Raw genomic sequence first — 21,036 nt, forward strand, 5'->3', positions numbered from 1 at the left:
GGCGCGTGGCTACAACGGGAAGCCAAGTGTCCTCAGGCTGCCGCTGCTCCAAGTGTTTCTGTGAGCTTTCAGAGGCTCTTCCACTGGACTTCTGGGGGCCACCAGACTGATGCTTGCCCTTCACTCTCCCCACTGCTGTGCCCATCGCCACTATCAGCAAGACAGGCCATGCTTTGCTCTGCTGCTTTCTCTGCCTTGCTCCGAGCAGAGAAAGAATGCACCCAAACAGTGCTTAATCAAAGGGCCAACTTGAAGCAGCAGAAGGGCAACATGACCCATTTTGCTTAGTGGCCACACCCCCTGTCATATGCAGGGGCGTGGCTGGCACATACATATGCAAACAAAACAATACAGAGGTGGGGGCTGCCTGTAAGAACTTGTCCTGCAGCCACTGGTGAGCTCTCTACACTTCTTGAATCTGCACAGAATTTCTTGATCATGGATAAAAATTTCTCTAGAGATGTTTCTCTGTAAATTTTGAACACTTAGCAGTCAGGTAATTTCTTTTGTTTCCTGCAATCTTTCAGTTGTTTCTTATTTTAACAGAATAGAATAGATTCCTTGGTCTAGTTCATTGTAGACATTCTTCGTAAGAAAAAATAAATATAAAAAATAAACATTTGACCATCACTTTGTTTTAATAGTAGCTGCAAGTAATTTGGCCCATTCCAGAGCTCTCTGCTCATGGGGAAACTTTTTGTTGTCAACTTTTTGTTGCCATTTATTTGTTTTAACTGATCTTTTAACTTTTTGTTTTTGTTGTGAACCTCCCAGAGACGTAAGTTTTGGGCGGTAAAAAAACCATGTAAAATAATAATAATAATAATTCTCTTGAAAGATTAATTTGTTTACTTTGCTGTTTGTTTGCTGTTTAAGTTTGTTGTTTAAGAATATGTGGTATTGTCTCATTGGTGTTGGGCTGGAGGGCCGTTATGGTGAATGGGAATACGGAGGAAGGCTTGGTGATCTCGCAACTCTTGGGCTGGATCCGCTCTCATTCAAATGCGTGCCAGCGAACGCTGCTCAGTGCCTCACGACCTGGGTTGAGGTGGGCTGGCATGCATCCACACGTCAGGGGTAACCTTGTGGTAGAGATAAGGTTCGGACTGTTTCTGAGCCGAATCAAAGCCTGGTCCTTCACCCTTCTGTGGGCATACCTCCTATGAGATTGACCCACATAGGGGATACCTGCACTTTAGTTCAATTCCTTGTTGCAGGTTTGTAACAAGGAATTGAACTAATGAACTCACATTCAATAATGTGGCCCTAGTTTCTTCCAACTATGTGTGTCCTGTCTTTATTTGGGTCTGGGTTTGCAATTGTTTTATCTCCATTTTAAAAGCATTTGAGCTACCTTGTGACATCAGATTCCATATATTAATGTGCTGTGTGAAGACACACTTCCTTTTGTCCATCCGACATCTCCAGACTATCAGTTACATTAGATGATCTCTAGTTCTGGTGTGAAAGAATCAGGTTAAAGAACAAGAAGCAGCTGGTAGGAGTACACTGACAGTTGTTGCAATTAAGGCTAGTAAGAAGTGGAGTCCCCCAAGAGTATTGGGATGGGATTGGAATTGGGAGATTGATTGATCTCTATCCACTTTATTCAAACCACACACATTATTATAAGCTCAGCTATGTGCCCACCCTCATTACTCACTTTTCCCCTAAACTAAAATGCCTCAAATGCTACAACCTTTCCTCATAAGGAAGGTGCTCTACCTCCCTGACCATTTTGGTTGGCCCTTTCTGCACTTTTTCCATCTTTCTAATATCCTTTTTGAGATGTGAAGACCACAGTATTTTACACAATATTCCAAATTTTGCTGCATCATAGATTTGTATAAGGGCAATATAATATCAGCATTTTAATTTTCAGTCCTTTCCCTAATGATCTCTAGCATGCCTTTTTCACAGCTGCTGCATACTGTGTTGATGTTTTCATTGAACTACCACTCACCAACAGCTCAGAACTTCATCGGTGTATATGTGAAGTTGGGATCTATTGCCCCAAGGTGCATTACTTTACATTTATTCACATTGAACTGCATTTGCCATTTTGGGACCCATTCATCTAGTTTGCAGAGATCCTTCTGGAGCTCTTCACAATCCATTTAGATCTTCATCATTATCTCAAACTTGTCTACCCTGCTGCTTTTCCATAACTCTGTATTATTTATGAACAAATTGAAAAGCATCTGTCCCAATACTCTCGGGGGACCTCCACTTCTTACTTCCCTTAATTGTGAAAACTGTCAGTATATTCCTACCCACTGCTTCTTGTTGTTTAACCAGCTGCTGATTCATAATAGGACCTGTTTTCTTATCCTCCAAGAGCCTTTGGCATATAAAGCTTCTGTTTGTAAATGTGTAGGTGATGGTTACAATTGGGGATTTCTTTTTACCCCTTGTAGGTATAGGTGGCCTTCCCAGTATGCCACCCCTTACAGCAGTTGCTCCAGTGCCAATGGCGTCCATTCCAGTAGTGGGAATGTCTCCACCTTTAGTATCTTCTGTTCCTACAGCAGCTGTGCCCCCCCTTGCTAATGGAGCACCTGCTGTTATCCAACCTCTGCCTGCATTTGGTCATCCTGGTATGTTTAATTACTAGCGTTAATTTTACAAATTGATTTGTTTTTCTATATGACTTACTTAAAAATCTAGAAAGTTACATTATTGTAAATCTTGTAATAGTAAAGCTTCAAAAGAATAATAATTATGTATTAAAGATGGAACCATCATGCTATTGCTCTGAGGGAAGCAGAGAAGAGAAGAGACAGACCAGCCCGGGAAGTTGCCAGCATCCAGCTCTCCAAGTTTCTTTTACAGATGCTTATGGTTTTAATGCTGTTTATGTAAAACATGTGCCTTAAATAAAATGAATTTTATTTTATATTGTACACAAATATTTAATATTTTAATAGTTTTGAGCAAAATGTAATAGTAAATATTAGGGCTGGTTTACATCTAATTTTCTCTACTAGTGTTAATTATGTGCTATTTTTACATGGGTTACTGTTACATTTTTCAAAATAAGGAAGTAACTTAATTTTAAGGGAGTTTAATATGCTTTAGATTTTGCAATGCAAAGTTAAAAAAAGGCAAGTCTGTTATCGGACTTGCATTTTGCATAAGGCTACTTCAGTACAAAACTTGATAGTTAATTCTGGAAGTGATAACTTGTGTTTTGGTAATTGCAATGCATTATATACTGTTCACTGGTTGGCTGTACTTAGCAGTTAAGGTTCATTGTCATTGAAACATATTTTTGTATTTCAGCCACATTGCCAAAGAGTTCTTCCTTCAGTAGATCTGCTGCAGGGTCCCAGTTAAATGCAAAACTTCAAAAGGCACAATCATTTGATGTGGCTGGGTAAGTGTGTCTGATCTGTACCATGAATCCGTAGGACGTTCATAATTCTGGGTTCTGCGCTTGTGCAGGACCTCGTGGGCGGTACACTCCAGCTCATGGCACTCTTGCACTGCCCCTCGTGCTCAGTGCAAACATTTATTTCGGTGGTTAGAGCGCCCTTCCATTAGTTCCTTTCTGACTGCCATAGTGTTCGCCTCGTCGGACTCTGCTCCTAGGGTTTTGGATTGGTTCTGTGAGTGAAATTGAAAAGACTTGGTTAAGAATTTGAACTTGGACTGTATTTTGACTATTCTTGGTATTCTTGAACATTGGTTAAGTGTTTTTTCAGTAAAATCGGACTCTTGACTTGACTTGGCTCATGACCTTGTTTTATCCCAAAATACTTTTAAGAGATGTAAGGCGTGCAGGGGCAAGTTGCGTACAGATTGCCACGACTCCTGCTTGTGTCTGGGCAAGAATCATAATACAGGGACTTGCAAGATATGCATGTCTTTATTTATCTAAAGTATTTATACCCCGCCCCTCAAGTACACTACTGTTCAGGGTGGCTCACAATATAATAAAAAGATACAATGTAAAATAAGACTAATAAAGTTAACCAAATTTAAGTTAAACCAGTTAAAAGACCAAGCTAAAACAACATTTAAAATTGCAATTAAAAAAAAAAGTTTCAAGTTGAGTTATTTTAAAAGCTAAAAATGAGAACTATTAAAACTAAAGAACCTACCAGATATAAACATTAAAAAGCCTCTTTTAAAAGATGTGTTTTCAATTGGTTTTTAAAAACACTGAGGGAGGGAGCATGGCGAAACTCATCAGGGAGGGTGTTCCAAAGCTGAGGAGCTACAACCAAAAAGACCCTGTCTCTAGTCTCCACCAATCAGATCCCTGTTAGTGGTGGGGCCATGAGCAGAGCTTGAGATGCTGACAGGCGGGTCCTGGCAGGTTCGTATGGGCAAATGCAGTCTGACGGGTACCCTGGCCCCAAGCCGTGTAGAGCTTTAAAGGTCAAGACCAGCACCTTGCATCTAGCCCAGAAGCGGGCTAATAACCAATGAAGCTGCTGCAGAGTAGGGTGTGATACTTGTGAAACAACTTAGACCCACGAGCATCCTTGCGGCAACATTCTGGACCAGCTGAAGCTTCCAAACTGTCTTCAATGGCAGCCCCATGTAGAGTGCATTGCAGTAGTCCAATCTGGATGTTATCAAAGCATGAGTGACTGAGGTCAAGTCCAACTTCTCCAAGTAGAGTCGCAGCTGGCGTATTAGTCATAGCTGGTAAAAGGCATTTCTACACACTGCCACCACCTGTGCCTCCAAGGACAGCATCGGGCCTAGAAACACCCCCAAGCTGTGGACTTTGTCCTTCAGAGGGAGTATGACCCGTCCAAAACCAGATTTACCTCACTCACTACTCAGATGATCAGTTTTACCTACCCAGAGCTCTTCTGTGTGATCTGGATTAAGTTTCAGCTTGCTTGCTCCCATCCAGTCCAGAACAGCCTCCAAACCCCAGTTTAGAGTATCCACTGCCTCCCTGGTGTCCACCCACTGCCTTGCATTTTCACACCAGACTCTGAAAAATAGGGCACTTTGTCTTCGAGCGGCACTCAATGAGCACTTGGGCCACCAACTCGTATGCTTTGGTCTGCACAACCATCAATGTATGTGTCAGGAGCTGCTGCAGCCGCAGGGCTCAGCCTCCACCAGTGTCCCCTCTAATTTGTTTTCATCTGCGCATGGAATAAATTTTGTTCTGGGCGGCAGTGTCAAGGCACTGTGTGCACACATGCATCCAGAGTGGGACATTCCTGATTCAACCTGAGTGGGATATAAAATTAACTGAGCGGACATCAAAAAACTTGTGAGCACGTGCACATGCCTTACAGGGAACACTGGTCTCTACCTCTGCTTCGAGCACATCCCCCTATGATTCTCCAAGTAGTGAAATTTTCATCCTCAGCACTGACATTGGAGCTGCCCTGTTCTTTGAAATCGACAATGAAACCATGGATCACGGCTACTGCACAGTCGATGGCACTCACTGTTAAAATAAGAGCTTCTCCATTTCTGATTGCTTTAAAAAAGACCCTTAAGAGTCACCTGTTTTCTCAGGCTTTTAATTAAAATTAATTCAAAGCTATTTAATTGTGTTTATCCTGTGAAAGTGTTTTAATTGTTTGTTTTTATTTTTATATTGTAATTTGGATTGTGTACACTGCCTAGAGATATATTTATCAGGCGGTATATAAATATGATAGATAAAATACATAGATAAGGCTAGCATATTATGCACCTGCTTGGCAAAACATAACATCATATACAGTGGTGCATTTTCACCACTAGCTATGAGATAGAATTCAAAACCATACCTGTTTATGCAGGCATAAAATATACTCCTGCAACTTCTATGCTAATTGAGGAGGTGAAGGTTTTATTGGGAAAGGGAGCAATTGCCCCTGTACGGTGGATATGTCAGAGAAGCTTTCTCCTCCTGATACTTTCGCATTCTGAAAAGGAATGGATTTAAGGTGGTTGAACATGTTCATATGGAAGTCTTGTATAACTCTGCAAGGCATCCTACCACTCCTTTACAAGGAGCAACGGCTTGCAGCGTTGGATTTTAGTGCTACATTGGCATACGGAAGAGCCATAGAAAGTTCTTAAGGTTTACCATAGGAAGTGCAGTGTACAACTACAATTTATTTATTTAACATATTTTTATACCGCCTGGTATGTATCTCTCTAGGCCGTGTACAAAATTTAAAATATTTAAGTCACATATTAAACTACATGACAATAAAAACAATAGAATAAAATTATTAAAACAAGCTTTTAAAATTATTAAAATTATTTCTAATTAAAAGCCTGAGAGAACAGGAGGTTCTTGAGGTTCTTCCTGAAAATAAACAGAGGAGATGCTCTTATTTCAGCAGGAAGCTTATTCAAAAGCCCTGGGGCAGCCACAGAGAAAGCCCAGTCCTGGGTCGCCACCAAACGAGCCAGTGGCAACTTTAACTGGACCTCTCCAGAAGATCGTAACAGGCGGCAGTGATTATGACAAAGGAGGCGCTCTCTCAAATAGCCTGGACCCAAGCCATTAAGGGCTTTATAGGTAATAACCAGCACTTTGTATTTCACCAGGAAACTTATTGGCAGCCAGTGCAGTTCTTTTAGAACTGGTGTTATGTGATCCCTTCATGTTGTCCCAGAGACCAATCTGGCTGCCTCATTCTGTACCAATTGTAGTTTCCAGACTATGTACAAAGGCAGCCCCACATAGAGCACATTACAGTAGTCAAGCCTGGAGGTTACCAGCATATGTACCCCTGTTTTAAGGACATTCACCTCTAGAAATGGATGTAGCTGACGTATCAACCAAAGCGGATAAAAAGTGCTCCTGGCCACCACCTCCACCTGAGAAACCAGGGAGAGCTTTGGGTCCAGGAGCACTCCAAGCTACATACCTGATCTTTTAGTGGGAGGGGCATAATAGTATTTCAATTTCTTGACAAATGGCTCCTAACAGCTGAGAGTGAAAGTGAGTTACATTCTCAGATTCAGTATGTACTTCATCTTCTGGAGGATTTAAGTATCCAGGTGAACTGGAAAAAGTCTCATCTGGATCCTGTGAAGAGAATACAATACAGTGGGTCAATCTCGGATATACAGACAAAAATAGCATACTTACCAAATGTATGGTTCCTGTTTAATAAAAACCTTGAAGTGTTATTGTACTTGACAAGCTTAAAAAGCAGTGGATTAGCTAATGGTTCCTTTGAGGGTTCACTTTGCAGAAATTTCTTCAAAGCATAAGGGATGGGATGGCAGGACTGTGTTTTCTCATTCTGACTGCAAAAGTTTTCTGAAAGGCTTAAATAATCTGTATACTCTGATTAGACAGTCAATTGGGCAGTGGATTGGTTGGTTCTGTCAACACTGACAAAGAAGCCATTTGAACAATTCTATGAAATTAATCACGTTAAAGACTGGTTTTTTTGTTGTGATAACTACTGTGAGGAGAGTTAGTGAGTAGGTATGTGCACAGAACCGGTGGGAGGGGCGGGGCCTCAAGGGTGGAGGGTATTCCACTGCTTTCGAATCTGTCGAACCGCTGGTCTTTTGAACCTGTTCGGAGGCCCGTAAAATTGCCTCCGAACAGCTTTGTGCGCATCCCTATTAGTGAGTTAACAGCACTAAGGTTTGATAAGTCATATACAAGATATTTTCCTGAAAAAGTTCTTAGGTGAATGGATCCTTCTTTCCGCCAAAGGTGGTGTCTGATTTTCAACTGAATCAAGATATAGTACAGGAAAACGTTGGTATTTTGTGGGGTTCCGTTCCTGGCTAGTGCCGTGATATTGAAACCCGAATACTGGGTAATTGGGGCTATGGAACTGTGGGGGCTAGGTTCCTAAGCGGTGGGAATTGGACTAAAATGGTGTCTTTTTGTTATTTGTTTTAAATAAATTGGCTGGAAAATGGGGCAAAAATGGCTTTTAAAACATTTTACCTTTCAAAATCACCGCAGATGGCTGCCGCAGCAGCAAGAATTGTGGCAGGAGCAGCGATGTGGAATCTTTCTTTCTCCAAGCCTCTCTGGATCCCATTTGGGCCTTTCTAAGCATGTGCACTCAGAGAGGCTTGGAGGAAAAAGGAGTCCTTGTAGCTGCTCCCGCTGCAATCCTCGCTGCTGCGGCCGCATCCGCAGAGATTTTAAAAGGCAAAATGCACTGCCTCCTTCGCAATCCGTGTTGTTGCGGTTGCCTCTGCCGTCATCTGCAGCGATTTTAAAGGTAAAATGTGCCGCCACTTACATGGTGATTTTAAAAGGTAAAATGCCTGATTTCCCCTTGTTCCCCTCTAACCCGAGCCCTTTACTTGTAAAGGGGAATTCTTGCTGGATTCCCCATTACAAGTATTATTTGTTTGTTTGTTTGTTTGTTTGATTTCTAGACCGCTTTTACAGAATAGCTCAGGGCGGTACACAAATATCATAAAACAGTTAAAATCAATCAATGATTGGGAATGAAAATTTTAAAATACAATAAAGCAGCTAAAAAATAAAACAATTCAAAACCTTATAAAAACCCAATACATTAAAAACCCTTTAAAATAATTTAAAAACCCTGGAAGGCCAGGCTGAACAGGTAGGTCTTTAGGGCTCTCCTAAATGCAAATAAAGGATTCAAATTACGGATTTCTTCAGGGAGCGTATTCCACAATCTAGGAGTGGCTACAGAGAAGGCCCAACTCTGGGTCACCACCAGATGAACAGGTGGCAACTGTAGCTGGACCTCCTCAGATGATCTTAGTGTGCGGTGGGGATCAGACCGAAGAAGTGCTCTCTAAGGTAACCTGGACCTAAGCCGTTCAGGGCTTTAAAGGTAATAACCAGCACTTTATATTTTGTCCGGAAACATATTGGCAGCCAGTGCAGCTGTTTCAAAACAGGCATAATATGGTCTCTCCAAGTTGCCCCGGAGACCAGCCTGGCTGCTGCATTTTGAACTAACTGATGTTTCTGAACTACGTACAAAGGCAGCCCAACGTAGAGCGCATTACAGTAGTCAAGCATGGAGGTTACCAGCTGGTGCACCACTGTTCTGAGGTCATCCTCCTCAAGGAATGGACGCAGCTGTTGAATCAGCCTAAGCTGATAAAAAGCACTCCTGTCCACAGCCTCCACCTGAGATACCAGGGTGAGGCCTGGATCCAGGAGTACTCCCAAGCTGTGTACCTGCTCCTTCCAGGGGAGTGTAACCCCATCCTCCTCAGATTCTGAACCCCTACAGTGAGCACCTCCGTCTTGCTTGGATTCAGCTTCAATTTGTTACCCCTCATCCATCCTATTACTGCCCGTAGGCAGGCATTAAGGGAATGAATGCCATTTCCTGATGAAGTAGATGAAAGAGAGAAGTAGATTTGGGTGTCATCAGCATACTGATAACACCCAGCACCATATCTCCTGATGACCTCACCCAGCGGTTTCATGTAGTTATTAAAAAGCATTGGTGACAGAATGGAGCCCTGAGGGACTCCATATAACAGCTCTCATTTACAAGAGGAACTGTCACCAAGCTCCACCATCTGGGATCTGCCCGAGAAATAGGAGTGGAACCACTGCAGAGCAGTGCCTCCTATCCCCAACTCCTCCAGGCGACCCAGAAGGATACCATGGTCGATGGTATCGAATGCCACCGAGAGATCCAAGGGAGCCAACAGAATCACACTCCCTCCGTCGATTCCCTGGTATAGGTCATCCATCAGGCTGACCAAGGCTGACTCAACTCTATAGCCCACTCTAAAGCCAGTTTGAAATGGGTCTAGATAATCTGTTTCCTCCAAAACCGCCTGGAGCTGCTCGGCCACCACCCTCTTGATCAGCTTGCCCAAATAAGGGAAATTAGAGATTGGCCTATAACTATCCATCGCTGAGGGATCCAGGGAAGGCTTCTTAAGAAAATGTCTAATTATTGCCTTTTTCAAGCATGCAGGCACCTTATCCTCCCTCAGCAATGCATTTATGATATTCACCAGGCCTCTTTGAATAATCTCCCTGCTAGATCGAAGCAGCCAAGTTGGGCAAGGGTCCATAGAACAATTGGTGGACCGCACCGCTCCAAGAAGTTTGTCCACATCCTTGGGAATCACAGATTGAAACTGATCCAACCTAACATTGCAAGGAGGATTGTTGAACACCACCTCCATAGACCCTGCAGAAAAAGTGGAATCCAAGTTGGCTCGAATACAGGAGATTTTATCCGCAAAGAACCCACTGAGGGCATCGCAGCAGAGCACCACCGAGAGCTGATTAGAAACAGAAGGAGTAGAAATTAGACTCCTCGCTACCTGGGATAACTCCGCTGAATATGAACCCATGGAAGCAATGTGAGCTGACCAGAACTTCTTTTTTGCCGTATGCACTGCCTCCGCGTAAGCCCTCAAGTGGGTTAAATGCTGCTTCCTGTCAAATTTGAGTTGAGTTTTCCTCCACCTGCGTTCCAGTTGCCTACCCAGCCGCTTCAGCCCTCGCAGCTCCTCGGTATACCAGGGAGCCGATTTTGAAGCGGGCCTGGAGGGACGCTTAGGAGCAGTCATGTGTACTGCTCTGTCAAGTTTCTTATTCCAGGTTCCCACCAGGGCATCAACAGAATCACTGGCTGCACCAACTTCGAAACCTTCAAAGGCCTTTTGGAACCCTGCTGAGTCCAGCAGCCTTTTTGGGCGGACCATCCTAATTGGTCCATCACCCCTGCAGGATTGGATTGTGGCCGTGATACCAACCTTAAGCAGGTAGTGATCCACCCATGACAATGGGGAAACCACTGGATCCCCCACCACAGAACACCCCCTGATCTGAACAGAAGACCAAATCAAGCATGTGGCCGGCAACATGAGTTGGTTCAGATACTAGTTGGGATAGGCCCATAGTTGTCATGGCCGCCATGAACTCCCGAGCTGCACCAGACAAGCCAGCCCTAACGTGGATATTGAAGTCCCCCAGGACCAAAAGCCTGGGACATTACAACACCAGCTCTGCGACCAGCTCGGACAGCTCAGTTAGGGAGTCAGTTGGGTAGCGGAGTGATCGGTACACCAACAGAATCCCCAGTCTATCCCTAGTTGCCAGTTTCAAAAATACACACTCGATATAAGTCAGCTGCCTCACAGGGGCCCTGGTAAAGGAAATGGCATTCTTATGGACCACAGCCACTCCACTCCCCCTCCCACTTCCCCTAACCTGCTCCACAACAGAATAACCTGGAGGGAGAAGCTGAGCCCACACTGGACCACTTGCCTCCCCCAACCAGGTCTCAGTTATACATGCCAGGTCAGCTCCCTTGTCCATGATCAAGTCATGGACAGTTTCGATCTTATTCTGAACTGACCTGGCATTACAGAGGAGCAAGGCCAGGCTCTGTGGGAAATTGGAGCTGCTCCCCAAGGCCTGAAAGTTGACAGAGCAGGTGGAAGTGGAAACAGTTACTAAATTACTAGTTTCCCTTCCCCTGTAACGACCAGCTGCTCTGGCTACGCCAATTCTTCTATGCTCCAGAACTACCGGACGCACCCCCTGCAGTATCCCACTCAGGAGAGCCCATATCTGCAAATGGGCCTGGCTCAACTCAGTACAATGAAACAACCCTCTAACCCAAAACTTCCACCCACGAAAGAACCTCCCCTCAACACCCACCCCAAAGATCCAGCTCCAAAGGCAAGTCCCTTATATGAAAAACAGGCCAAAAATTTGGGCCCTCACCCTCATTACTCCCCCAAAGTGGCTCCCCCAAAGTATGGCTGTGGCTGATCACTGATCCACAGATATGCAAGTCTTCCTCCCTCCCCTGGCATATGCTGAGATCAGGTGCCTATTCCCTGACCGCAGATATGTAAATCCATGGGTAATGAGGTTTGCCTGTAGTTCTTGGATTTTTCAGAAATCCATGCACACCTTTAGAGAGCTCTCGGCATGCTTTAGATGTGTGGAGGTCACTCCTGTTTTACTTGGACAGGAGTAAGTAGAAGCAAATATCTCTTTGCCCTCTACAAGGGCAAGTCAAAGGGTCACCCTATATCTCATCAACGCCTATCTCATTGGCTAGTAGAGTTGATCTCATTGACATAAGGTCCAAAAGGTGGAGCCTCGTTACACCATTAGGGCTCACTCTGCTAGGCCTTTTGCAGCTTCAGCAGTGCACCGCTCTGGGATTCAAACTGAAGACGTCTGTAAGGTGGCCACTTGGTCATCTGAACTGCCCTTTGTGAAACACTATGCAAATTGACCTTTGTTCTGCTGTAGAAGCAAACTTTGGGAGAGGTGTCCTTAAGAGAGATTTGCAATAGCTTACTGCTCCCTCCTCCTGGGAAAGCTTACAAAACACCCAGGATTATGAATGTCCTATGGATCACGCTACAGATAAACAGGTTGTTCACCTGTAACATACGATCAGTAAGTGATCTGTAGATGTTCATAAGACTCTCCCAATCTCCCCGCAGCAGCAAGTTGAAGGAAGGACTTGTCAGAAAAGGCCTGTGCTAGATGATTGTTGTGTTGTGGCGGTCGTCCAGGAACCAAGGGGAGGGTGCTCTAACCGCCAAAATAAATGGTCATGTTGAGTGCAAAGGATAGTCCAAGAGCGCCATGAGGAGCAGGAGTATTCCACCCGGGAGGTCCTGTGTAGGTGCAGAACCCAAGATTATGAATGTCTGTGGATCACTTACAGATCATAAGTTACAGGTGAACAACCTGGTTTTTCCCCCTTTCCTTCATGGGGGTTTCGGCAATTGCTCTTAGTGACAGATTCAGTGGTTGTAAATTTTGAAGAACAGATGAGAATCTGTGTGTTTTTGTTTTGTTTTTGTTTTTTAAAATCTAACCATAAATTAGAACTTGGAGTTATTTATTTTGCTCTGTCATGTTGGATTATGCTAGAATGATAATGAGTTAATTGTCTGTTTTATAATTTCAGTGCTTCCCCAGCAGCAGAATGGGCTGTTCCTCAGTCATCAAGACTGAAATATAGGCAGCTATTCAATAGCCATGATAAAACAATGAGTGGACACCTAACAGGTATTAGAGCATGCTTTGTTTTACATTTGTAGACTTTGCCAAATAGGATAGAATTGGTTAAGAAAATAGATATATCATCAATACAGTAGTTATTAGCCATGAAGGCTAATGGAATCCTCAGACTCAAAGGGCATCTTCTTGTGGATACCAGTTGCTAGAAACAAATAGCAGAGGATGACTGTTGTGGTTTCCCATAACCACTATTGGAAAAAAGATGCTGAATTTGATGGAACTTTGATCTGAGCCATCATGAACTGCTCTTAAGAGGATGAGCTAAGCGTTTGAAAATCTCCAGTTTGAGACCAGCTTTGCCACAACTCAACAGGTTAACTTAGGCAACCCACTATTTTCTCAATCACTGTACTCCCAAAATCTGTCCTATGGGGATTCTGGTACTGGCAGCTTTTACTGAATCCCTTTGAATAGCTTTCTATAGATGCCAAATGTTGTTGATAGGCCACTTTGAGATGGAGGCTTAGCAGAGGCTATATGCCACACATAAGTGTTACAGTGTACAGATTAGCACAGTGCAGGGAAAATGCAATTTGTAGAGCAGCCATCAGTTCCAGACTACCTCCATCAAGCTAGCCTATTCAAGAGGGAACCTTGTACTGACATACAAAGGCTGTAAATCCATCTGTGGAATGTGTGAAATTAGTTTGGTTATTGACTTATGTTTTCAGTCATATTTGCTAATTATGAGTCTTGGGCTTCTGTAATTAGTCTATCCAGGGATCTGGATTGTGATCCATTGCATTCATAAGGAATGGGTTCTGTTCCTGCGCAGGGACTTCACGGGTAGATTGACTAGCTCCTTATTGACACCCACTCTGCCCTGCATGTGCTCCGTTCTTCCATTGAAATCAGCAGTTGGAGGCACCAATCTCTCAGTTTCTGTTTGACCACCAAAGCGCCAACACCTCCTTGCTGGCTCCTCAGTTCATCTAGATTCATTTAACTGAAAGAAAAATATTTTGTTTCAATGCTCCTAATTGACATTGGACTGTATTTGACTATTCTTATGTCTTACGGACTGGTTATTGGTATTTTTGAAACATTATTCAGTTTTCACCTCAAGGCTGGCTGCAGCCTTGGGGTGCCCCTTTAATGGCGAAGGCTATGAAGAAAACGTTAAAGCATTGTGTGGACTGCCAGGCAAAATTGCCATCAACTGACTATCATGACTCATGTTTTCTGTGCTTAGGAGAGCAGCATAACCCTGCGGCATGCAAGATACGCTGTTCTTTCTCCAAGCAAACACTTAAAAAAACAAAACCGATGTTTAAGAGACCAAAGGTCGTCTCAAAATTGACGCACAGAAGCCCTCCTCTGATGAGGAATCTGATTCTCCACTGAGGAAGAAGCATAGCTCCAAATCAAAAATGAAAGGCAGTACTCCTTTTTCAATGGCATTGAAAAACTACAGCCCAACTACGACATTGGAGCCATCGACATCTAATCTGTCAGCGTCAAGGGGGCATCCCTCAAGGTTGATGTCAAAGTTGACGGAGCCAATACTTGAATTATCAGTCTCCAGGTCAGCTTCAATATCGACTGCTTCTATGACAGCAACTTCTACATTGACACGTGCGTTGATGGACTTACTGCACACGCCTGTTCAAGCTGCACAGCCTAAGAGAGTCCTTCTGTTGTCCCTGGCTCAGACACCAGTACAATCCCCGTCAACTTCCTTGTGGCAACAACCAGGGGATAGAGGGGGCTTCATTGATTTCACCACAGAGGATGAAGTCTCTTTGGATCCAAACACTGCTACCACTTTACTTGCTATGCTCGATTAGTCAAATAGTACCTCTTTGGGTTTGACTGAAGGAAGGAAGGCAGATGGACATAATGGGAAGAAAGATCTATTCCATCTCCAGTTTAGCGATAAGGATGGCTAACTATGCAGCTTGCTTAACTAGATACATCCATTACTTGTGGGATGCGCTGCTTCAGGACTCTACTGCAACGAGCTCAGAGGAATTTCAGGACGGGTTTGCAGAGGTGTACAAGAACTCTAATGGCGTCACTAGACAGCAGCTGAACACATTCAAGCATTTAGCCGAGACCAAATCGCAGGCTATGGTAACGACAGTAACAATGCGCCGTCACATATGGCTGAGATCTACAAGCCTACAACAGGATATGCGTGACTGGATAGAGAATTTGGCCTATGATGGCAAAGGCTTGTTCAGTGAGAGCACAGACTCCATGATGGAATCACTAAAAAAATCAAAATATACTGCTAAGACTTTTATGGCTGCACCTTCATCTACCTATGCAACATCGCGTTATCACCCACATGGGAGACAATGAGCCAATTATAGACAGCAGGACCAGAAGGATTTCCGTTGACAATTCAGGCCATACCAAAGAAATAAGGGCTTCGGACAGCTGCCGAAGGGCCAGAACACGAGGCCTGCTAAGGACCAAAGCAAGCAAACTCTCTGATCTGCACAACGATCCACTGCAATCGAAACACCAACACCAACAACCACCTGCCAAAGCACACATCATCTGCTTGGTAGCTGCCATCAATTCCATCAAGATGGTAAGCCGTGCCTAAGCATGGCACCATATAACATCAGACTAGTGGGTGCTCAGAATTATCTAGACTGGTTATGCAAAAGAGTTCAAGAGTATGCCCTCGTTCTCGGGAATAAGATACACAAGAGCAACCTCAGTATTGCTGGAGGAGGTGCACGTGCTGTTGGTGAATGAGGCGATTGTCCCTGTGTGGTGGATGGAGAAGATGTTTGGATTTTACTCCGATTATTTTCAAATCCGGAAGAGGGATGGGGAACTCAGGCAATCAATTGAGGCTTCGAGGCCTCAGTTGGTTTGTGTGAACACCCAAGTTCAGAATGACATTGCAAGAAATACTACCTCTTCTGGGCAAGGAGGAGTGGGTGGCAATGTTAGACTTGTAGGATGTATATTTCCATACAGGAATACAAGAAAACCATTTCAAATACCTACGGTTTATAGAGATGCAGTGTACCAATACACTGTGCTCTCCTTTGGGTTGTCAAGAGCCCCCCATGTGTATTCACAAAGGTCATGACAGTAGTGGTGGCTTACTTACTTACAGACAGAAGGCATTGTGGTTTTCCCGTGTTTAGATGACGACAGGTTACGTTTGCAGATCTGCTCTGTATTACAGTCGCTGAGGGATCTGGATGTCAATGTCAACTAGAAGAAGTTGAATCTGGAACCACAAGGACGCATAAGTTACATCGGAGCAATTCTGGATGTGCACTTAAAAAGGGCATTCTTACCAACAGAGCGATATCAGCAAATCAGAGATCTGGTTCTCGTGTTATGCAGTTCCCAAACAACCCGCCTGTACTATTAAGAGGTTGATGGGGTTAATGGCGTCCTGCAATGCGACTGTGCAGTGCACACATTTGCGGATGCGCCTGCTACAAATTTGGTATCTTAGAGATTTCACCCCAATGTGGACAGTCAACAGAAGTTGCTGGCACTCCCATAGGGGTCCTGTGATCTCTGTGCTGGTGGACTGTGGAGCCCAATCTGCTGGGCTGCATCTCTTTTCAGACCCAGACACCCACTCAGTGGGTTACAATACATGCATCCTTACAAGGGTGGGGCGCACATTGTGCTGAACATCAGGTGCAGGGCCTGTGGATGGTGCAACAGCAGCACCAGCACATAAATTACTTAGAACCACTGGCTGTGTTTATGGCACTGAAGGCATTCAAACCCCTGCTACACAACAGGGTGGTGCAGTTCCATCTTGACAACACCACTGCCATAGCGTATCTCAACTGATGGGGTGCGGGGGTGAGGAAATGGTCTCCTGCTCCCTTTGTATCTTGAGCCAACCGATATGGGAATAGAGCATCAGCCACAGTGTATACCCTCTGGCCATACACATCAGGGTTTGGATAATGTGCTGGCAGACAACCTCAGATGTGCCGTCCAGCACTGCCAACACCACGAATGGGAGATCAACAGTGTCTGTCTGAGGCAGTGTTCAACTATGAGGACATCTAGTTATGGACCTTTTTGCAACTGCTGCCAACAAAAAGTGTCAAATATTGCTCGCGTGCTGGAATCAGGAGAATGTCAATGGGGGATGCGCTCCAACATACGTGGAGAAAAGGCCCTCTTTACCTATTTCCACCTCAGCCGCTTATCAACCATATACTTGCACAGATCTTGCAGGATGAAATGACCAGGATTCTGGTGAAGCTGTCATGGCCTCGCCAGTCATGGTTTGCACCGCTTCTCAAACTCTTGAAGGGGTTTTTCCACAGATTTCCACTATGACCAGATCTTCTGGCGTGAAACAGGGAGGCGGTGCGCCATCTGGATGTAAGGGCTCTGCGGAAGACAGCTTGGAGTGTCGGCTTCTAAAGAAAATTCTAGACTGTCAACCAGAAGAAACTGTGGTTCAAAGTAGAAGAGATTTAAGGAATATGCACGCAGGCAAGGTTTCCTTCCTGGCAAGGCTACACTGAGACACGTTTTGCTTTTATATGACTATTTTGAAGCTCAAAGGGTTAGCAAATGTATCTCTCAAGGTACATCTGGCTGCTATATCATCAAACCATAAGGGATGGGATGGCGCAACTGTTTTCTCCCATCCGGACTGTAAGAGGTTTCCTGAAGGGCATTAACAATTTATATCCTCTGATAAGAAAACCAATGGAACAATGGAGTTTGCCCTTGGCTTTCCGGAGAGCCAATTTGAACCTCTGAGTGAGACTTCAATCAAATGGATCACCTTGAAAACTGTGTTCCTCATAGTGATCACTACTGCAAGATGTGTAAGTGAGCTGACAGCATTGCTCATGGACATTCCTTATACTCAGTTCTATCCTCATAAGGTAGTCATGTGATTGGATCCACAGTTCTGTTGTAAAATAGTGATGGAATTTAATTTAAATCAAGACATTATTCTACCTACCTTTTTCCAGAATCCTGAGACACCATTAGAAAAGGCACTGCATTCTCTGGATATGAGGTTATTTGCTATACTATCTAGAGGAAACCAAAAATATTAGAAAAACTAAAAGGCTATTTGTGGCCTACAAGGGCAGGGCCAAGGGACAGCCGATACTGCAGCAGAGACTTGCACATTGGCTGGTGGAGTTAATACTGCAGGCATATAAGCTCCAGGGTGCATTTAGCAAAACAAACTTACCTTGTATGGTCACTGGAAAATCATCAGAATATGGTGGTCTGCAAGAAACTGAGAGAGTGGTACACCCAACTGCCGATTTCAACAGAAGTATGGAGCACGTGCAGGGCAGAGTGGGCGTCACGAGGAGCTAGTCAATCTACTCGCGAGGTCCCTGTGCAGGTGCAGAACTACTTTTACTCCTCTGCAAATGGTATTCAGAGGCATCCTGCCTCTGAGGCTGGAGGTGGCCTATAGCCCTCAGATTAGTAGCCTCTGATAGACCTCTTCTCCATGAAGTTATCCAAACTCCTCTTAAAGCCATCCAGGTTGTTGGCTGTCATCACATCTTGTGGCAGAGAATTCCCACAAGTTGATTATGCGCTGTGTGAAAAAGTACTTCCTTATGTCGGTCCTAAATTTCTTGGCAGTCAATTTGATGGGATGACCCCTGGTTTTAGTGTTATGCGAGGAGAAAAATTTCTTTCTATCCACTTTCTCCACACTATGCATGATTTTATAGACCTCTATCAAGTTTCCCTGCAGTTGTCTTTTTTCCTAAATGAAAAAGCCCTAGATGTTATAGCCTTGCCTCATAAGGAAGATGCACTAGGTCCCTGATCATCTTGGTTGCCCTCTTCTGCAGCTTTTCCAGTTATACAATGTTCTTTTTTAGATATGGTGACCAGAATGGTACACAGTACAAATGTGGTCACACCATAATTTTGTATAAGGGCATTATAATATTGGCAGTTGTATTTTCAATCCCCTTCCTAATGCTCCCTAGAATGGAATTGGCCCTTTTGACAGCTACCGCACATTGAGTTGACACTTTGAATGAGCTGTCCACCATGACCCTGAGATTTTTGGGGTCATGACCCCAAGCTGTCCACCATGACCCCAAGCACCATTGGCTGCTTTCCAGTCCTCCAGTACAGAGCCTGATTGTAGGGATAAGTTATATATTTTAGCAAGGAGGTTGGCAATTTGACATTTGAGTTCCTTTAGAACTCTTGGATGGATGGATGCTATCTGGCCCTGGCGATTTGCTAGTTTTTAATTTTTCCAGACAATTTAGAATGTCATCTCTTGTCACCTCCATCTGACTTCTTTAGCCTCTGTCCCTGAGAAGCCTGGTTCAGGAACAGGTATATGCTCTGAATCCTCTGCCGTGAAGACGGACACAAAGAACTCATTTAGCTTCACTGCAACCTCCATATCTTCCTCAATAATCCCTTTCACTCCCTCATTGTCTAATGGTCCAACCGCCTCCCTGGCAGGTTTCCTGCATCTGATGTATTTAAAGAAGTTTTTGTTATTCCCCTTCATGCTTTTAGCTAAATGTTTTTCAAAATATCTTTTTGCCTCCCTTATTCATTTCCCTTATTGTCCCCTTTCCACCTAATGGCGCAGCAGGGAAGTAACTTGCCTAGGGAGCAAGAGGTTGCTTGTTCAAATCCCTGCTGGTATGTTTCCCAGACTAGGGAAGTAGCAATATAGGAAGATGCTGAAAGGCATCATCTCACACTGCGCGGGAGACGGCAGTGGTAAACCTCTCCTGTATTCTACCAAAGAAAACCACATGGCTCTGTGGTTGCCAGGAGTCAGCACTGACTCGACGGCACAACTTTACCTTTACCTTTATTGTCACCTACATTTATTTTGCCAGAGATTGTGTTCTTTTCTGTTCTCTTCATTCGGGCAGACCTTCCAATTTCTGAAGGAAGTCTTCTTTCCCTCTTTATAGCTTCCTTGACTTTACCTGTTAGCCATGCTGGCATCCTTCCAGTCTTGGTAGTACCTTTCCTCCTTTTTGGTATACATTCTAACTGGGCTTCTGGTATTGTGGTTTTAAGTAAACTGCGTGCATTCTGGAGCGAAGTGACTCTTCTGATTTTCCCTTTCATTCTTCTCACCAAACTCCTCATTTTCGAGAAGTTTCCTCTTCTGAAATTCAAAGTGTCTGTTTTAGACTTCCTTGGTGATTCTCTCCCTGCGTGTATGCTGAATTGAATCACCTGATGGTCACTGTTCCCTAAAGGGCCCATGAAGCATTAGTAGGCTAAAAACCTCTTGCCAGAAAGGCTAGGCAAAATTCCAGCTGGTTATTGATTGTCCTGCAGGTCCTACAGGTCAGGCTGCTTCTGTTTGCCTTATCCTCAAATTACTTTTACAAAGTATAGAAAACCTTTGTGCCCCTTAACCAGCTTGACAGAGATCCTATCTGCAGATCACAGTTAACAGTAAACACTTCTAAAATATATATTATCTGAAGAAATCCTTGGCTTAGTGTAGTAAGTGGCTCTGGCATAAAACTGGTATACATTACCACAAACTTACATGGTCACAAATTTGTGTGTGCCACAGTATGTATGCTAGAGGAGCTGTGCTCTGTGTGCACAAATAGAAAAGAAGATATCTCTGTAATGTATGTTTGCCAGCATATATTTGTCCAATGTACATACTTATATGGATCCACATTAAAAACATAAGATATGAAACTGAGATCATCACAGCACAAAATACTATGTAAAATCTGTACATGCAAATATTAGGAGTACATAGACATCCATACCATAAAAGAGGTGGTAATTCTTCAGAAAGGTGGATATTGGGAGATAGGTTATTAGCAATTTTGATTTCTGTGGAAATTTAAGGGATTCCCTCAGAAGAGCTGATTGAATACTACTGTTTGTTGAAAATGGGTCTAAGTCCTATCATATGTGTTGATATATATATATGTATGAATGATTTTTATGGATAACTTCATGGAGGAGAGGCCTATTGACGGCTACTAGTCGGAGGTAGGGATGGGCCCGGACCGGACCTGGGTGGTCCGGTTCGGGTGGGGGGTAGCTTTAAGAGTGGCGGGAAGGTTTACCTACCCCTCCTGCCACTTTCCTGCTTTGGCGCCGTAATTGTAGGAGTAATTGGGGCG

At 44.0% G+C, this 21,036-nt stretch overlaps 1 protein-coding gene across 8 annotated transcripts in view; it reads left to right on the forward strand.

The window, feature by feature from the left end:
* Positions 1-21,036, forward strand: part of ITSN1 (intersectin 1) — a 197,407-nt gene that overhangs the window by 58,198 nt on the left and 118,173 nt on the right. For 6 of the 8 annotated variants that reach the window (XR_008319130.1, XM_053307557.1, XM_053307556.1 and 3 more), the window contains exons 6-8: positions 2,418-2,597; positions 3,283-3,376; positions 12,852-12,952. Coding sequence is in view for 7 of the 8 variants with exons in the window: in XM_053307557.1 (XP_053163532.1) it covers positions 2,418-2,597; positions 3,283-3,376; positions 12,852-12,952 (375 nt within the window). In the remaining variant the exon portion in view is untranslated. The remainder of the gene's footprint in view (positions 1-2,417; positions 2,598-3,282; positions 3,377-12,851; positions 12,953-21,036) is intronic. The other 2 variants (XM_053307559.1, XM_053307560.1) reach the window with 1 other exon arrangement.

The sequence above is a fragment of the Hemicordylus capensis genome, chromosome 3 (assembly GCF_027244095.1).
Source record: "Hemicordylus capensis ecotype Gifberg chromosome 3, rHemCap1.1.pri, whole genome shotgun sequence".
Taxonomy (NCBI): domain Eukaryota; kingdom Metazoa; phylum Chordata; class Lepidosauria; order Squamata; family Cordylidae; genus Hemicordylus; species Hemicordylus capensis.